General features: G+C 36.2%; 1 protein-coding gene across 1 annotated transcript in view; it reads left to right on the plus strand.

Moving 5' to 3' along the window:
- Positions 1-632: 632 nt before the first annotated feature.
- LOC127978877 (trafficking protein particle complex subunit 9-like) overlaps positions 633-14998 on the plus strand; it is a 93255-nt gene continuing 78889 nt past the window's right edge. Inside the window, exon 1 of the mRNA XM_052583834.1 lies at positions 633-681. Coding sequence (XP_052439794.1) covers positions 633-681 — 49 coding nt within the window. The remainder of the gene's footprint in view (positions 682-14998) is intronic.

Genomic DNA, 14998 nt, shown 5'->3' on the forward strand with positions numbered 1-14998 from the left:
TGGCCGAACTATCCCATTAAAGTTCTGAAACTTAAGTTAGTATTATTAATGGATATGGTTCTTGTGAAAATGTATTTGAGTGCTTTTCTTTGTAATCAATTCCACAGACTGGACATGTTACTTTCCAGAATGTCTGTTTAGAGACTTTCCAGGTCCTAGAGACTGATGTCACACCTGACATTTGTGTCCAATAACCATTTTTTTGCTCTCCGTTTACACACCTGTCTAGTAATCGTGACAGTCGTGACAGGACGTCACCGCTCTCATGCTCTCGGTGGTCGAGTTTCAAATCCACAAAATCCAGTTTTCTCCGTTTAGCAATTTCAATCATTCATTCCTTTCTTTCTTAACGGCTTCCATGCACGTTGCGGGGTCAAATGTGGCTTGTAAACGAGCTGCATTATACGATGCTCCCTTTTGTTTGATTGGTAAAAGCTCGCTTAATAACTTCCCAGAATGCCACAGGCATTAGGGGATGTGTCATGCCTGTCTCGGGGTAAGCCGAGCACCCAAGGCTAACGTCTCTGAGTCACACACTTTCCCTGACAGAAAAATCTTTGGGCCGATGAACAATGTCACTTGTTTGTTGTTTTGCCTTCAAGGCTCCATTGGCTTGAATATTTTATGTAGCGATGACGCGCCACACTAAATTTGACCTGGCTGTATGTAATGAGCAGCCAGGTAAACACTCCTCCGTTTGATTTGAAAACTGAAAAGAATGTTTGCATTGATTTTGGACTGTATGTCTGTTTCCAACCCTGTGGGGTTGATATGTAAGCTAGTGCGAGTTTGTGCCGAATCAACTATAGATGGTGTTTTCTTTGCTGTTCTGTTGCTTTCTTGTTCTTGCCAACAAAGCACTCTGACTCACGCACACACACACACACACACACAGACACACACCAGATGTCTCTGGAGAGAAGTCCTTTATCAAAGCGAACAGCCTCCACAAACACACACACACACACACACTGAAGCAGGAATTGCGTGAGGTACAATTAGTCGACCATTAACTAAATCAACAAGGTATATGTGTGCGTAATTGTATGTGACTGATGAAACTGAATTAGGAAATGTTTTTTTTTTAATGCGTTTGCCTAATTACTTTTAGAAGTTATTTTTTGTGTGCAACTTGAGGGATTAGCAAAATCACAAATGAATGATCAGTTCTGGTTCCATTAATGATTCGGGAAGAAATATTGGGAAGAAATGCAAGTTCTTTGCCAAACTAAGAGAGAATTTCAATTAAACAGTTCTTGTAGAAGGTGCAGAAACTTTTTAATGACTTTTCATTGTCCTTTTAGGGGTGGCATAAGTGTAATTCAATAACTGGCCTACTGTGGAACACAAAACAAGATATTTTGAAAACTATTTTTCCATATAATCAAAGTCAATAGGGATGTAATGCTATTTTGGACTTTTTTAATTTAATTTAATTTATTCAATTAAACTTGGATTATCAGAATAAGTTGTTTTTTAATAATGATTCCTTAAAGAGAATCAGCCCATAAGACTCTTTTGTTCATGGATGTGTTTGATTCATGTTTTTGACGCAGAAGAATTGTTTGATCCATAGCATTTTAAATGTACTAAAAAGAACCAGCTTAAAGTATAAGAATCTTTTGTTTGGGAATCCGAAATGTCTTTGATTCACTAAAATAATACAGTTATAAGAATCATTCATTCTAAAACGTTTTCTAATCACAAAATAAAGAGCCCATTCATAAGGATCATTTGTTTCAGGAATCTGGAATGTTTTAGATTCACTTAAGAATAATTTGTTCTGGTGATCATGAGATCCATTTATTCTGATTTTTTTTTTAAATAGCAAAGATTATTGGCTCACAGTCTCCTCTTTAGAATGTTGTTTTTTATTATTATTATTATTTTTTTTATTCGCTTAAAAATCTGGTGTATGAGAATCATTTGTACAGTTATCTGGAATGTTTTTGACTCACTAATGAACCAGGCTATGAGATTCACTCATTCTGAAATGCTTTTAAATTAGTAGAATGAAGTGGCTCATAAAAGTCTCTTCTTCAGGAATGTTTTTATTCACTTAAATGGGGGTTGGTGGGCTGGAAGATATTGGTTTCTGTTTATATCATGCTGTAGATGCTTATTTAATGTGCTTTACACTCCAGGCTCTGCAAAAAAGAAATCCTACTCATATCCCAGTGGTCCTGCTTGTACTACAGTACATTGTTTTCTTGCAGCGTTTAAACTCTAAACCCCGTTTACACACCTGTGATTCAATCTTGCAGACATCCCACAGCTATTTGGAGTGAAGCCATGGGTTCAGCCCAACACGAATCTCACACCTTGATCCAAATACAATTTCAGGAAGTTCCATCGGAATCTTCTCAAGCTTTGTCTCTCTAGTGCTTTCCATTTTAGAAAGTTTGACAGCCACCCTCACAAAAGCCTCCTTCGCGAAAGCTTCCGTAAATTGTCAGCACTGAGGGGCATTTAGAGTTTCGGCCCGTTCTTCTCCTCCTCTTCCTCTCATTTCTGCCTGTGATCAGATATCAAAGTTAACAGCCGCCTCTGCTCATCTGTCCAGCGCTGCGGCTGCAGACTAACAGAATATTTAATGCTCCGTGTAGTGCTTTCCTTCCACGTCAGATTCTATAACCGAGATTGATGTTTGCTGTAAAATAAAGAGGTTATATAGCAGGAGATGGGTTTTCCTATAATTGCACAGGCGGAGAATAGGTTTCAAGTTCTGCCTGATTCTGTTTGCGTCTTGAATCATAAAACGAGTGCGATGTCTTTCTTGGCTACATAAGAAAGTCTTAGCAGTCGAGGGAGGGCAGATTAGGTCTCTCTTGCCGTAAAGTCAATTTCTTTATCTTACTGAGTGTGTGGAGTTTTGAGAGGTTAGTGATCAAAGTCAATTGTCTCATGGAAATACCATTGATATTAAATCAAGAAATCATTATTTGTGCATACTATAGTGCTCGATTAAACCACTAAACATAAGCAGGCTTCTTACATTTATAATAGAATAAATGCAATTTATGTGTTTAAAGAGTTTCGAGACCTATTGTGACTTTTGTTAGCAACACACACCATGCTTACTAAGGGTGCATTTATTTGATCAAAAACACAGTTTTTGTAATATTGTGAATTTAATATAGCTGTTTTCTATTTGAATTTGTTTTAAAATGTAATTCATTCCTGTGATGCAAAGCTGTATTTTCAGCATCATTCCTCCAGTCTTCAGTGTCACATGATCCTTCAGAAATCATGCAGATAGGATGATTTGGTGAAAGATTTATTCCTATTATATATTATTATTTTATTATCAATGTTCAAACCATTTTTTTCCCCAGATTTCTTTTGTCAAGAGAAAGATATTTATGTGAAATAGAATTATTTAGTAAAAAAAGTAAGTCTTTACTGTCACTTTTGATCAATTCAGTGGTTTCTTGCTAAATAAAAGTATTAATTGCTACAAAAATATCGTACAGATCCCAAACTTTTAAATGGTAGTATATATTCAGCATTTTGTGTAAATTAATTATTATCACTTTACAATACTTAAAACATAACGTTGCTTTTCAAAGTTGAGTTTTGCACTTTCTTTCTCCGAGGTTTTGATAATAGTCTAGTGTGGAAGGCCTGGGTTAATTTACTCTCGCCGTAGATATTAAAACAGACTTTTCAAGTAGATCCAGGTGTCGGGGGTATATTTGCCAGTTTTAGTAATGAAAATCATAAAGTTCAGATTTCATGAAACCATGATCCTCTCTGGAGGTGTGTAGTGTTAAACTCTCTTGCTTAACTTGATATTGACGGCTTTGGGACTCATTAGATGAAAAAAACACATGGCTGTTGGCTGTTTGGATACAGATGAAATATTCATTATTTTATCAGAAATGGATGCAGTCGACTCCCTTTAGAGCAGAAAATCAGACTTCAGACTCTCCAGCAGCCCGATGGAAACCCCAAATACTGTTCAATCTCAGCCCGATACACAGAGCCAAAACTCATTTTCTAAATGTATGACTTGTTGTCGTCCCAGTGCGCAGAGAAACCATCTGCCTTCAAGCTACCTCTCCTACAGTGAATATATTTACTCTTATTCCCAGAGAACAGACCAGCATCCTTCAGGTGTGTGTGAGATAGATGAGCCAATGGCAAGTCTGTAGCTATTTTTGCCCATGCTGGATAGCTACAACTGGATTGACGACTTCTCCCAGATGCAAAAAACAAAACAAAAACATCCCTCATAGCCAATATGAAACTCACAGCTTTGATCAAGATTTTGACTTCATTAACCTGTTGGGATTCAGTCTTGACACTCTCGTCCATGTTCAGTCTGTTAGAGAGTTTCAAAACTGTGTGCACTTTTTGTTCAGTTGATCAAAAGTGACAAAAAAAGTGATCAAAAATGACATTTTATAAAGTTGATGGAATGATTTCTGAAGGATCATGTGACACTGAAGACTGGAGTAATGATGCAAAATAATTCAGCTTTGTGTCACAGGAATAAATTATATATATATATATATATATATATATATATATATATATATATATATATATATATATATATATATATATATATATACAGTGGGGCTCGAAAGTTTGGGCACCCCTTGCACAATCTGTGAAAATGCAAGTAATTTTCAAAAAATAAGAGAGATCTTACTAAATGCATGTTATATTTTATTTAGTACTGTCCTGAGTAAGATATTGTACATAAAAGATTTTAACATTTAGTCCACAAGACAAAAAAATTGCTGAAATTATTAAAATAACCCCACTCAAAAGTTTGGGAACCCTTGGTTCTTAATTCTGTGTGTGGTCACCTGATGATCCTTGGCTGTCTTTCTGTTTTGTGATGGCTGTGCATGAGTCCCTTGTTTGTTCTGAACAGTTAAACTGAGCAGCGTTCTTCAGAAAAATCTTTAAGGTCCTGCAGATTCTTCAGTTTTCCAGCATCTTTGCATATTTGAACCCTTTCCAGCAGTGACTTTATGATTTTGAGATACATCTTATCACACTGAGGACATTTGAGGCACTCAAACACAACTATTAAAAAAGGTTCAAACATTCACTGATGCTCCAGAAGGAAACAAGATGCATTAAGAGCTGGGGGGTGAAAACTTTTGAACACGATGAAGATGGCCAAATTTGTCTTATTTTGTTGAAATATAATTTTTTTCCATTTAGTTCTAAACCTTCGTAAGCAACAGAAGATACTTGTATTTTTCCCGGTACACAAATTAAGTACAATTTACCTTGATCTTCAAATTCCAAAAGTTTTCACCCTCCCCAGCTCTTAATGCATCTTGTTTCCTTCTGGAGCATCAGTGAATGTTTGAATCTTTTTAAATAGTTGTGTTTGAGTCCCTCAAATGTCAATCTCAAAATCATGAAGTCACTGCTGGAGAGGGTTCAAATATGCAAAGATGCTGGAAAACTGAAGAATCTGCAGGACCTTAGAGATTTTTCTGAAGAACGCTGCTCAGTTTAACTGTTCAGAACAAACAAGGGACTCATGCACAACCATCACAAAACAGAAAGACAGTCGAGGATCATCAGGTAACAGAACACAGTACTAAGAACCAAGGGTTCCCAAACTTTTGAGTGGGGTTATTTTAATAATTTCAGCAATTTTTTTGTCTTGTGGACTAAATGTTAATATCTTTTATGTACAATATCTTACTCAGGACAGTACTAAATAAAAAATAACATGCATTTAGTATGATCGCTCTTATTTTTTGAAAATTACTTGCATTTTCACAGATTGTGCAAGGGGTGCCCAAACTTTCGAGCCCCACTATATATCTATATATATATATATATATATATATTTGCAATAATATGTCACAATATTATACTTCAAATAAATGCAGAAAAAATGCATTTGTGTGTGTGTGTATATATATATATATATATATATATATATATATATATATATATATATATATATATATATATATATATATATATATATATATATATATATATATATATATATATATATTTGTCTACTGTAATTCATCAGTAGCATATTTTGAGTGATTTTATATGGACTCTTTGATTATAGTGCAGAGATCTCTGCTGTGATGCAAGCCAGCGCATCTGAATATTTGATATTCAGTTCAAAAGGAACTTCTTTGTATGCAGAGGCTGTAAAACTGCTGGTTATGAGCCAAACAATTCTTCCCTCACCTCAACGCTGCTATTAACAAAACACCCCGCCGTAATTTTAAATGGCACATTCAGAGATGAAAACAAGCAAGCTGCATTTAAAGATTCCCTGATGCAGTAAAAAGAAAGTTTCTTCATCTAAGGGCCTCACCATAAAAAATAAAAAAAAGTGCAAATGTGTATTTCCTTAATTATTAATTGCTTTGAAAAGATTTTTATGCATCTCTATTTCCGCTTCTAACCACACAGGTCATAATATGAAGTGCAGAATAAAATAAGATATTTTTGCAATGAAAAAAATAATTCATCTAGGTAAACTGTTTCTTCACATCATCGGGTGATCTGGGTTTTGTTCATCTACCTTTTCATGAATACTGTTTGCATACTATTCAGATGTGACCTATCGTTGCACATTAAACTGGATTGAAGAAAGGGTTTAAAAAAGAAGCTCATCAGTGTTGAAACATAGTGGCAGCAAAAGTTTAGAGTACAACAGGCCTGTGAAATTATCTATTGTGACATCCGAGTTACTCTGAACGAACTGTTCCTCTGGTAAAGCTTTAATCTGACGTCCAGATATGTGAGCTTGACAGGAATTAACCAAAAAGAACAGAATGAGTCTAAGAATGCACAAAAAGGTTGTGTGCATGACAATCATGCCATTATTTCTGCAGTGCTAGATGTCTGTAAAGAACATGCAGCATTGATTAATAACATAGATGTGCTATTAACAACTGATTTAAAACATCAAAGTAATCCACAAATTCAAAAAGTCTAGTCAGTCATTTAAAACAAAAAACAGAGCTTTTGTAATAAAAACAAATTTATCATTAAGACTTTTTTTTTTCCTTAAAATGTTGCTTAAAATCATGGATAGTCCTCTATCCATAATATTGCCTTTTCCAGTGGGGATTCGTTTCCTGTGTGCATTCGTTACATATAGACTCTCATTTTGGCCAGAAACAATGGTTTAAAAATTGTTAACATTTCTTACAAACATAGCTTTTCACTTCTCAAGATGTTAACTGATGGGCTGGAGCGGTGTGGATTACTGGGACGTTTTATCGGCTGTTCGGACTCTCATTCTGACGGCACCCATTCACTTCAGACTATCCATTGCTAAACAAGTGATGTAATGCCACATTTCTCCAAATCTCATATTTCCATGCCTTATAGTTGCATTTAGCTGATTAGTGCTGCTTGATTAATAATATAGTTTGTTTTTGTGACGATACAAGCAGTCAGTATAGTGTTCATTAATGGGGTCTATTCTTGTTTAATCTCCTGCCTGGTTTTTTTCTTCAGGGTTCCATTAATGACAGCAGGTTTCATAATGCATTTATCATTTGTAATTTGACACAATTGCGAGGGAAACTGAATGTTGAGCTGGACATAATGTACGTAGGATGGGACTTGATTTAGTCCATCATGCTTGTGCTTTGTTAGGCTGTGATATCATAGACTGTTATTACACAGCTGTCTAGAATACTTGATTTCGATTGGTCAATCTTGCCATTTACAATCTCAAGTTTATTTCTCATGTTGATTTTAATTGAATTGCTGTTTATTTCGGTTTCACTCAAGTGAGATGATTTTATCAGCTGCAGTGTGTTGATCCACCGTGGCTGCTGTCAGCGCTATCAGTTCATGAACTCAACCAGCCGTGCTGCTTTTGCCTGCTATAACTTTCTGGAAATAGATACAGCAAACCGAAAAAAGTACACGGTGTCTGAACATTTGCTGATTATTTTATGGATGTACGAAGTCAGTTCTTGTCATGTTTTCATTTTCAGCACTTAATGTACCATTTTATAATTCAAAACCTAGCAAATATCTCTAATCTAATGCTTTGGTATTTGGACATTATGTTTCTAAATGTTTTTTGAGGCTGCTGTAGAGGGGTTTGTACTATGATGACTAGAAGGTGAGCTCTTGGGGGCTTCTTTTTCAGCATTGCGGTTGTTTTGTGGTTTGATGTGGAGTGAGGTGTATCTCTCAGGGTAAACCGTGTTTTCAGGAGAGCCAAAGGGCAGATATCCTCAGGCTCTCAGCATGGACGGATCTCAGAAGCGGTGCAGGTGTCTGGAGTTGTGTGTCTTCCAGCGGAACAGCAGGAGGACAGAGCTTTATCCTGTCTCCTAAACCGATGGCTATTGTAGGGAGAGAGAGAGATATCTCCTCCTCCATTACGCACGTAATGAGGCATTAAACACTCTTTAACATCTTTATCGGGACTTTGTCTCAGGCGGTCTCTTAGCCTGATGCTGTTTCAGCTGTTTGTACAAGCAGTCCAAATTTAGAAATACTTACAAACTGAAGAAGCCATATCGGTGGAAACAGGATTTTTCATACTTTTTATATTTTAATCTATTTTTAGTGTCTACTTTTACTAATTAGCAGCAGTACATTGTAGGAATTAATGCATAGTTCAATCAATGCTTGTTTCTAAATGAATCAAGGTGACCAACATGTCATATTTTGCATGCATTTATGTTTGAGTAGTAGTATCTCGGTGTGTGTGTGTGTTGCATATGGGCGAACAGCTGCTCCCACGCTGTGTGCGTGCTGATAATCAGCACTTTCTAACGAGCCAATTCATCTCTCGTTAACATTTGTTATGACCTGCAGGAGTTCCCACGCGGGGAGTTCTCACTCGCTCATGATTTTCAGACTGTGCAAAACTCTCGCTTCCCTAGATCTGCAACGTAGCCACTGGGCTGTTGTCGTAGTTGTTAGGCAGCGTTGCAATTGGGAAGAGAGCCGTGTGAAAAAGGTGCTTGTTAGTGAACAGATGGAGGTTTTCTCTCTTTCCCCACTCACTGTAAAAGCCCTGGAAGCTTCCTGACCCCTGCTGATGGGATTCGGCGACACTGACAGGTGCATCCATCCTGCATCTTGGGTCCAGGTCCACATACGTCTTCACCTGTCAGATCTCAACACCACTTAGAGCGGTTTATCGCGAGGCCACGCTCAAAAGGGCAAATATTTGACATGCTTGTGTGTGTGGGATGGAGCTCTTACACCGGCTGATGTCCACAGCAGACCCACAATCCCTGTTTGCTAAGCTGTAATGGACAACGACACAGTGAGGGGCCGTATAATGACTGTCGGCCTGCTGGAAACAAACACACACCCAAAACCACAGCTCGTTTATAAAGAGATTTTAGCACAGAAAGGTTTAATGTAGGCTAGAAGGACTTCTTGATTAGATTTGCAATTGCATGACCTTGGGCATATTGGGAATGGCATATTAGAAGTAGTTTTAGAATGCGTACTGTATTTTCTGTATGTCCAATTACAATTTTCCAAAATATGACGTTTGCAGAGCACACTGCTCTACCGAATCCCACAGTGCAGTGCTTTCAACTTGACCCTTTATTATTATTTTTTGCCTTATTTGATCAGACATTTTACATAAAACTGTAACAGTGCAAGTCCATGTCTGAATTATGCCATTAACATTTCATTGAAATCATTATAATTGCAAATTAATATCTTTATCAGGTCTTGGTCTCAGGTGGCCTTGAAGCCTGATGATGTTTTTGATGTTTGTAAAAGCAGTCCAGCTTTAAGAAAACATATCAGTGAAAACAGGAATTTTCAGATTCTTTTAACACATTGTACTTATTGTGTGTAGATGGCTTTATTTATTTATTTAATTAATTATTTAAAATAATGAATGTTAAATATTATTTTTTAATCATTTATTTTATTTGAAATACTTATTTATTTTTTAATTCTCATTTAGTCATCTATTTTAAATGATTATGTATTTATTTTTTTAATTATTTATTTTAAATCCTGTAATGCAAAATAGCCTCAAAACTATTTCTAATTCATACTACGTGGCACAGAAGAGCGTAACAAACCCCCATCTCCTCTATTTATCACAAGTTAACTTGTTTTTACTTTTCCCAATTTTTAATTTTTCATTCATTATTCTGCTGCTGGTTAAACTGATCCCTTGAGCCAAAAAACTTTTTCCTTTTCAGATTCAGATGATTTCACTCAGTCCAAACTTAAACTATAGGATTAATGTCAAGCAAAAGTAAAGAAGATGTTAACTATTTATTTTTATGCCACAGTACTGAGGTCAAATGAAATGCAATGGCTGTTTTCATGTTGACCTAAACTGCAGATTTCATTCTCAGCAGGTGGATTTGTCTGTGTTCTCATCCTCTGGTCTCCATAAGCAGAGCCACAGGTCCTTTTGTGTGACATCCAGCTTATATTAAATGCTTAAACTGACTCGTGGGCTTCCCCCTTAAGGGGGATATTACATTTAATTCCTGTCCCCTTCTCATCATTTCAGAGGTCTGTGCTGTCTTGCATTCATCATATGGAAAACCGTCTTCATAGCATCTATAATAAAGAATCTCCTTTTTCAACCCTGCTTTAATTTCCCTCAGGAGTGAAGCCTGGCGTTTACTCGGTGTCAGTTGAGTGTAGCCCAACAGTGTGTTCACGCTGGATTTATGGACCAGTTTGGAATGGATTATTAGATTCCTGGTGGAAATGGAAAAATACAGTGTTTGGAAGAGAAAATCCATGACGATTTGAAGACACTTGAAACTATTTGCCCTGAACTGAAGGGGTTTCTTTAATGGGAGCAAATGGTTGGCTATTTTATTTTATTTTATTTTATTTTATTTTATTTTATTTTATTTTATTTTATTTTATTTTATTTTATTTTTTATTTTATTTTATTTTATTTTATTTTATTCAAGTAACTTTTATCCAAGTAATTATTATTATATGTTTTTTTTAACTCACCAGCAAATTACAACTATTTATTTTTAGTGTGAAATACACAATTAGCTCCAAATTCATGGAATTCATGAGAAATGTCAACAACAACCGTATTTCAGAGGCGACGGACAAGAATAGATACAGTTGGTTTTCATTCTTTGAAAATAATTCATGCGTTCTAAACTCCATATGGCCTTCAGCGGCGGATGATTATTAGTGTGAGACAGGGCTCTGGTTAATTTGAGCGTGAAATCTGCGAGCATACTGTAGATAATACAGTGAATATATCTCCTCCCGAGGGAACGAGGGGCCATTGTTTGGAAACGCTTAATCAGTATCAGACTCCGTCTCTGGATTAATGGAAAAGCTCAGTAGAGTTCACTAGCTTCCAGCTCTGGTGGATTTACTCAGAAACACAGAGCAAAATTCAGCTGAAGAGAGTCATATAGTGTTCCTGTTGCTTAACTGGTAGCAACAGTAGTGCCAGGAACACCAAGGTCATGGGTTTGATTTTGGCCGTCATTTATAGAGCAGTGCATGCAAGCATATTGATCAGGCCTGTCAACATCAATGAATCATCTTATATTTAAGAGCTGAATGCTTTTCAATCTTCATGCATTTATACAGTGTGCTGCTTTTCATTGATGTGTGTGTGTGTGTGTGTGTGTGTGTGTGTTGCAGATTTCCAGTGGGTGCAGGGCGACGTGTGTGAGGTGCAGTTGATGTGCAATCCGATGTCACTTGAGCTATGGGTCAAAAACATGATAAGCATACAGTATTTGATTAATAAAATATTTGATGGAGTTATAAAAAACTAAATAATAAATGTATAATTTTATTTGTAATTTCAATTTACTTTTTAATATTTGTGTATTTTATTTACATTTTTATTTAATTTTAATGTTTTTTTTATTGTAGTTATTGTGTGTGTCTGTGTGTGTGTGTGTGTGTGTGTGTGTGTGTGTGTGTGTGTATATTGTCTTATTATATTAATTGGTAAAAAATTTGATACAAAAGATGATGCATGCATTTAATATGGTTAGGGAAAAATGCCCTTTAATTAGGGTAAAAATTACCTGGAAATCAATTTATATTAAATTAAATAATATAATTGAATTCATAATTTAACTTTAGTTTTTTTAACTTTTGTAATTTATTGTTCACTGTTTTTATATGTAATTTAATAAAAAATATTTTATTCATAACTTTACATTTACATATTTGTATTTTTATATTATATTTTACTTTACATTTTTTTTATTTTGTTTTATTTAAATTATTTGTATGAAATATATTTTGCTGTAATTTAAAATGTTATCTGTACGGCCAAAAATGATAGAGCATTTTAAGTTGCAACTGAACACACCGACACATTCGCTTAGAGAGCTAAATAACATTGCTTTCTGCAATGCATTCTTCGGATTTTAGCAACATCTCACATCCGGGGCAAGAATGTGATGACTTTAAATGTTGGTAGGCAGCTTACTTACTGAATTTTTAGAACAGAATTATTTTATATTATATTCCTGTGTTGAACCTACTCCACAGCCTCTACAAATATCGAACAGCGCATCAATTCTATGTGGACTGCAAGCGCTGTGATTGGTTGGCTAGAATCCTTCCCTCCGTATGTACTAGAGTTTTGTGTGTTTATGGGCACTTTAATATACTTTAATGTTACACCTTCTTATATAAAATAAAACAAAGCAAAGAACAAATGTCTTATCATTTATTATGCTGAAACAATGTTGATCTGCCGTGGTACAAGTCCTTGTGGAGATGGAAAGAATGCCATCTTCTCCTGTTCCGTTGTTGTTTCCTTTTGTAGTTTTAAATAGTGATTTGATTATTTGATATTTATTTGCTGCTGTCACGACAATAATGCTTCTCTGACGAGCTCCTTCTTCTTCGGTTTTTGTCGTGGTTACACCAGCTACATGCCTGTGGACACTGCAGACTAGCGGTTTGCATGTGTACTGCTTGTCGATGTGGATAACGGTGCATAAGTATAAATAAAGGCTACATCGTACGTCAGATGCAGAAGTATAAATCATGCTTAAGTGCATGTGCTCTTTGGTTTAATTACTATTGCAAATATTCAGAAAACCTGTTCTTGACACTTTAATGTCTGAATTATGGTAGAGAATAAGATTTTACATCAGAACCCTGCAGAGGCTTTATGGTGTTACTCTTTATGTTGATCAGTGTAAGAGAAAATGCTAGAAACAGATTCTACGCATGAGCACTTATATTTGAAGCATTAAAAAGTGGTATTGTGCACTATGGAGAACTATACATCCATTGCTTAATTTCTAGAGTCACTATCTATGGCATTTTGCTCTCAGTGAGAGCAGAAAAATTGTGCTGGAAACTTGTCACACTGCACCTAGCAGGATATGGTGTGTTCATTGTGTTGCTTTGTGATTTAGCCACTGTGCCAAGCAATGGGATTGTAATGCAAATCTCATTGCCAAAAATCTTTTTGTGTTTTTCTCTTTACATATTAACTGCACTTTAGAGTTCGACCTAGACAGCTGAAACAAGACTGTGCCGCTTATTGGTGGCTTGAGGGCCATTTAGGCCATAGAAGGTCACCCCGACCTGTCTATAATGACAGGGGAATAGAGGCAGAATCACACTGAAAAGATGGGGACAGTTTGTGTGAATGTGGGAGAGGGGTTACAGTGTCTTCCTGACACTATAATGGGCCTCTCATATGAGACCCAATTATCAGAGTCCAGCCATGTGGAGACGCTCCTAAGAAACCAACATAATCACATATAAAAAGCTGACTCTTATAGTGCTCCTTTGTTGTCTGCTCTCTACAGTCATGGCCAAAAGTTTTGACAGTGACACAAATTTTGTGTTTTGCAAAGTTTTCTGATTAAGCCTTTGTTGTTCCAATCATTGTGTTCTTGTTAGCAATGGTTAGCTCCAAAAAAATGCATGCAAACACCATCGCTTTGCATCAAAATGGCCCACATACATGGAAATTGCTACAAAGAATATTGCATCTGAAAGAACCTTTTACCGGATCATCAAAAACTTTAAGGAGAGAGGTTTGAGTGCAGTGAAGAAGTCTTCAGGACGTCCCAGAGTGTCCAGCAAGTGGCAGGACATTCTCCTCCTGAGGAATCAACTACAGATTTGTGTCACCACCAGTGCAGAACTTTACTCAGGAATGGCAGCTGGTTGGTGTGAGAGCATCTGCACACACAGTATGGCCAGTAAGAAAGTAAGACTTTTGGACAACGTCCTGATGTCAAGAAGGGAAGCAAAGAAGCCACTTCTCTCCAAGAAAAACTTCAAGGACAGACTGAAATTCTGCAGGAATTGCAACGATTGGACAGCAGAAGACTGCTGCAAAGTTATTTTCTCTGATGAAACTCCCTTCTGACTGTTTGGGACATTTTTTAAATTGATTGTTTGAAGAAAAGGTGAACACTACCATGAGTCCTGTGTTGTGCCAACATTGAAGTGTCCATAGACCATCCATTTGTCGGGCTGCTTTTCAACCAGGGGATTTGGATCTCTCATAATTCTGCCCAAAACACTGCCATGAATAAAGAATGGTATCAAAACAACCTGCAAGAGCGACTTCTTCCAATGATCCATGAGGAATTTGGTGATGATCCATGCATTTTCCAGCATTATGGAGTGCCATGTTACAAAGCAAGAGTGATAAAGAAGCTCTAAGATCATTACATTGACATCTCTTCTCATCTCTTCTCTTCTCTTCTCTTCTCTTCTCTTCTCTTCTCTTCTCTTCTCTTCTCTTCTCTTCTCTTCTCTTCTCTTCTCTTCTCCCCTCTTGTTTTAAAATTTTTATTTTGGGTTTTATTTTATTTTATAATGTTTTTATTTAGCTTTGTTGTAGTTATTTTTATGAAATATATTTTTTTCAGTAATTTCATATTTTCATAAATATAAAAAAAACTCTGCAATACATTCTTATCATTTCACATCTGTAGCAGACCTGTGATGCTTTAAAGCACTCTCTAGGTAGGCAGCTTGCTGAGTTTTAGAACAGCTATATTTGTTTTCCCCAAAGGAGCTGAATACCCACTTTTCAACCAAAAAACTG

This window comes from Carassius gibelio, chromosome B19, assembly GCF_023724105.1.
Source record: "Carassius gibelio isolate Cgi1373 ecotype wild population from Czech Republic chromosome B19, carGib1.2-hapl.c, whole genome shotgun sequence".
Taxonomy (NCBI): Eukaryota; Metazoa; Chordata; class Actinopteri; order Cypriniformes; family Cyprinidae; genus Carassius; species Carassius gibelio.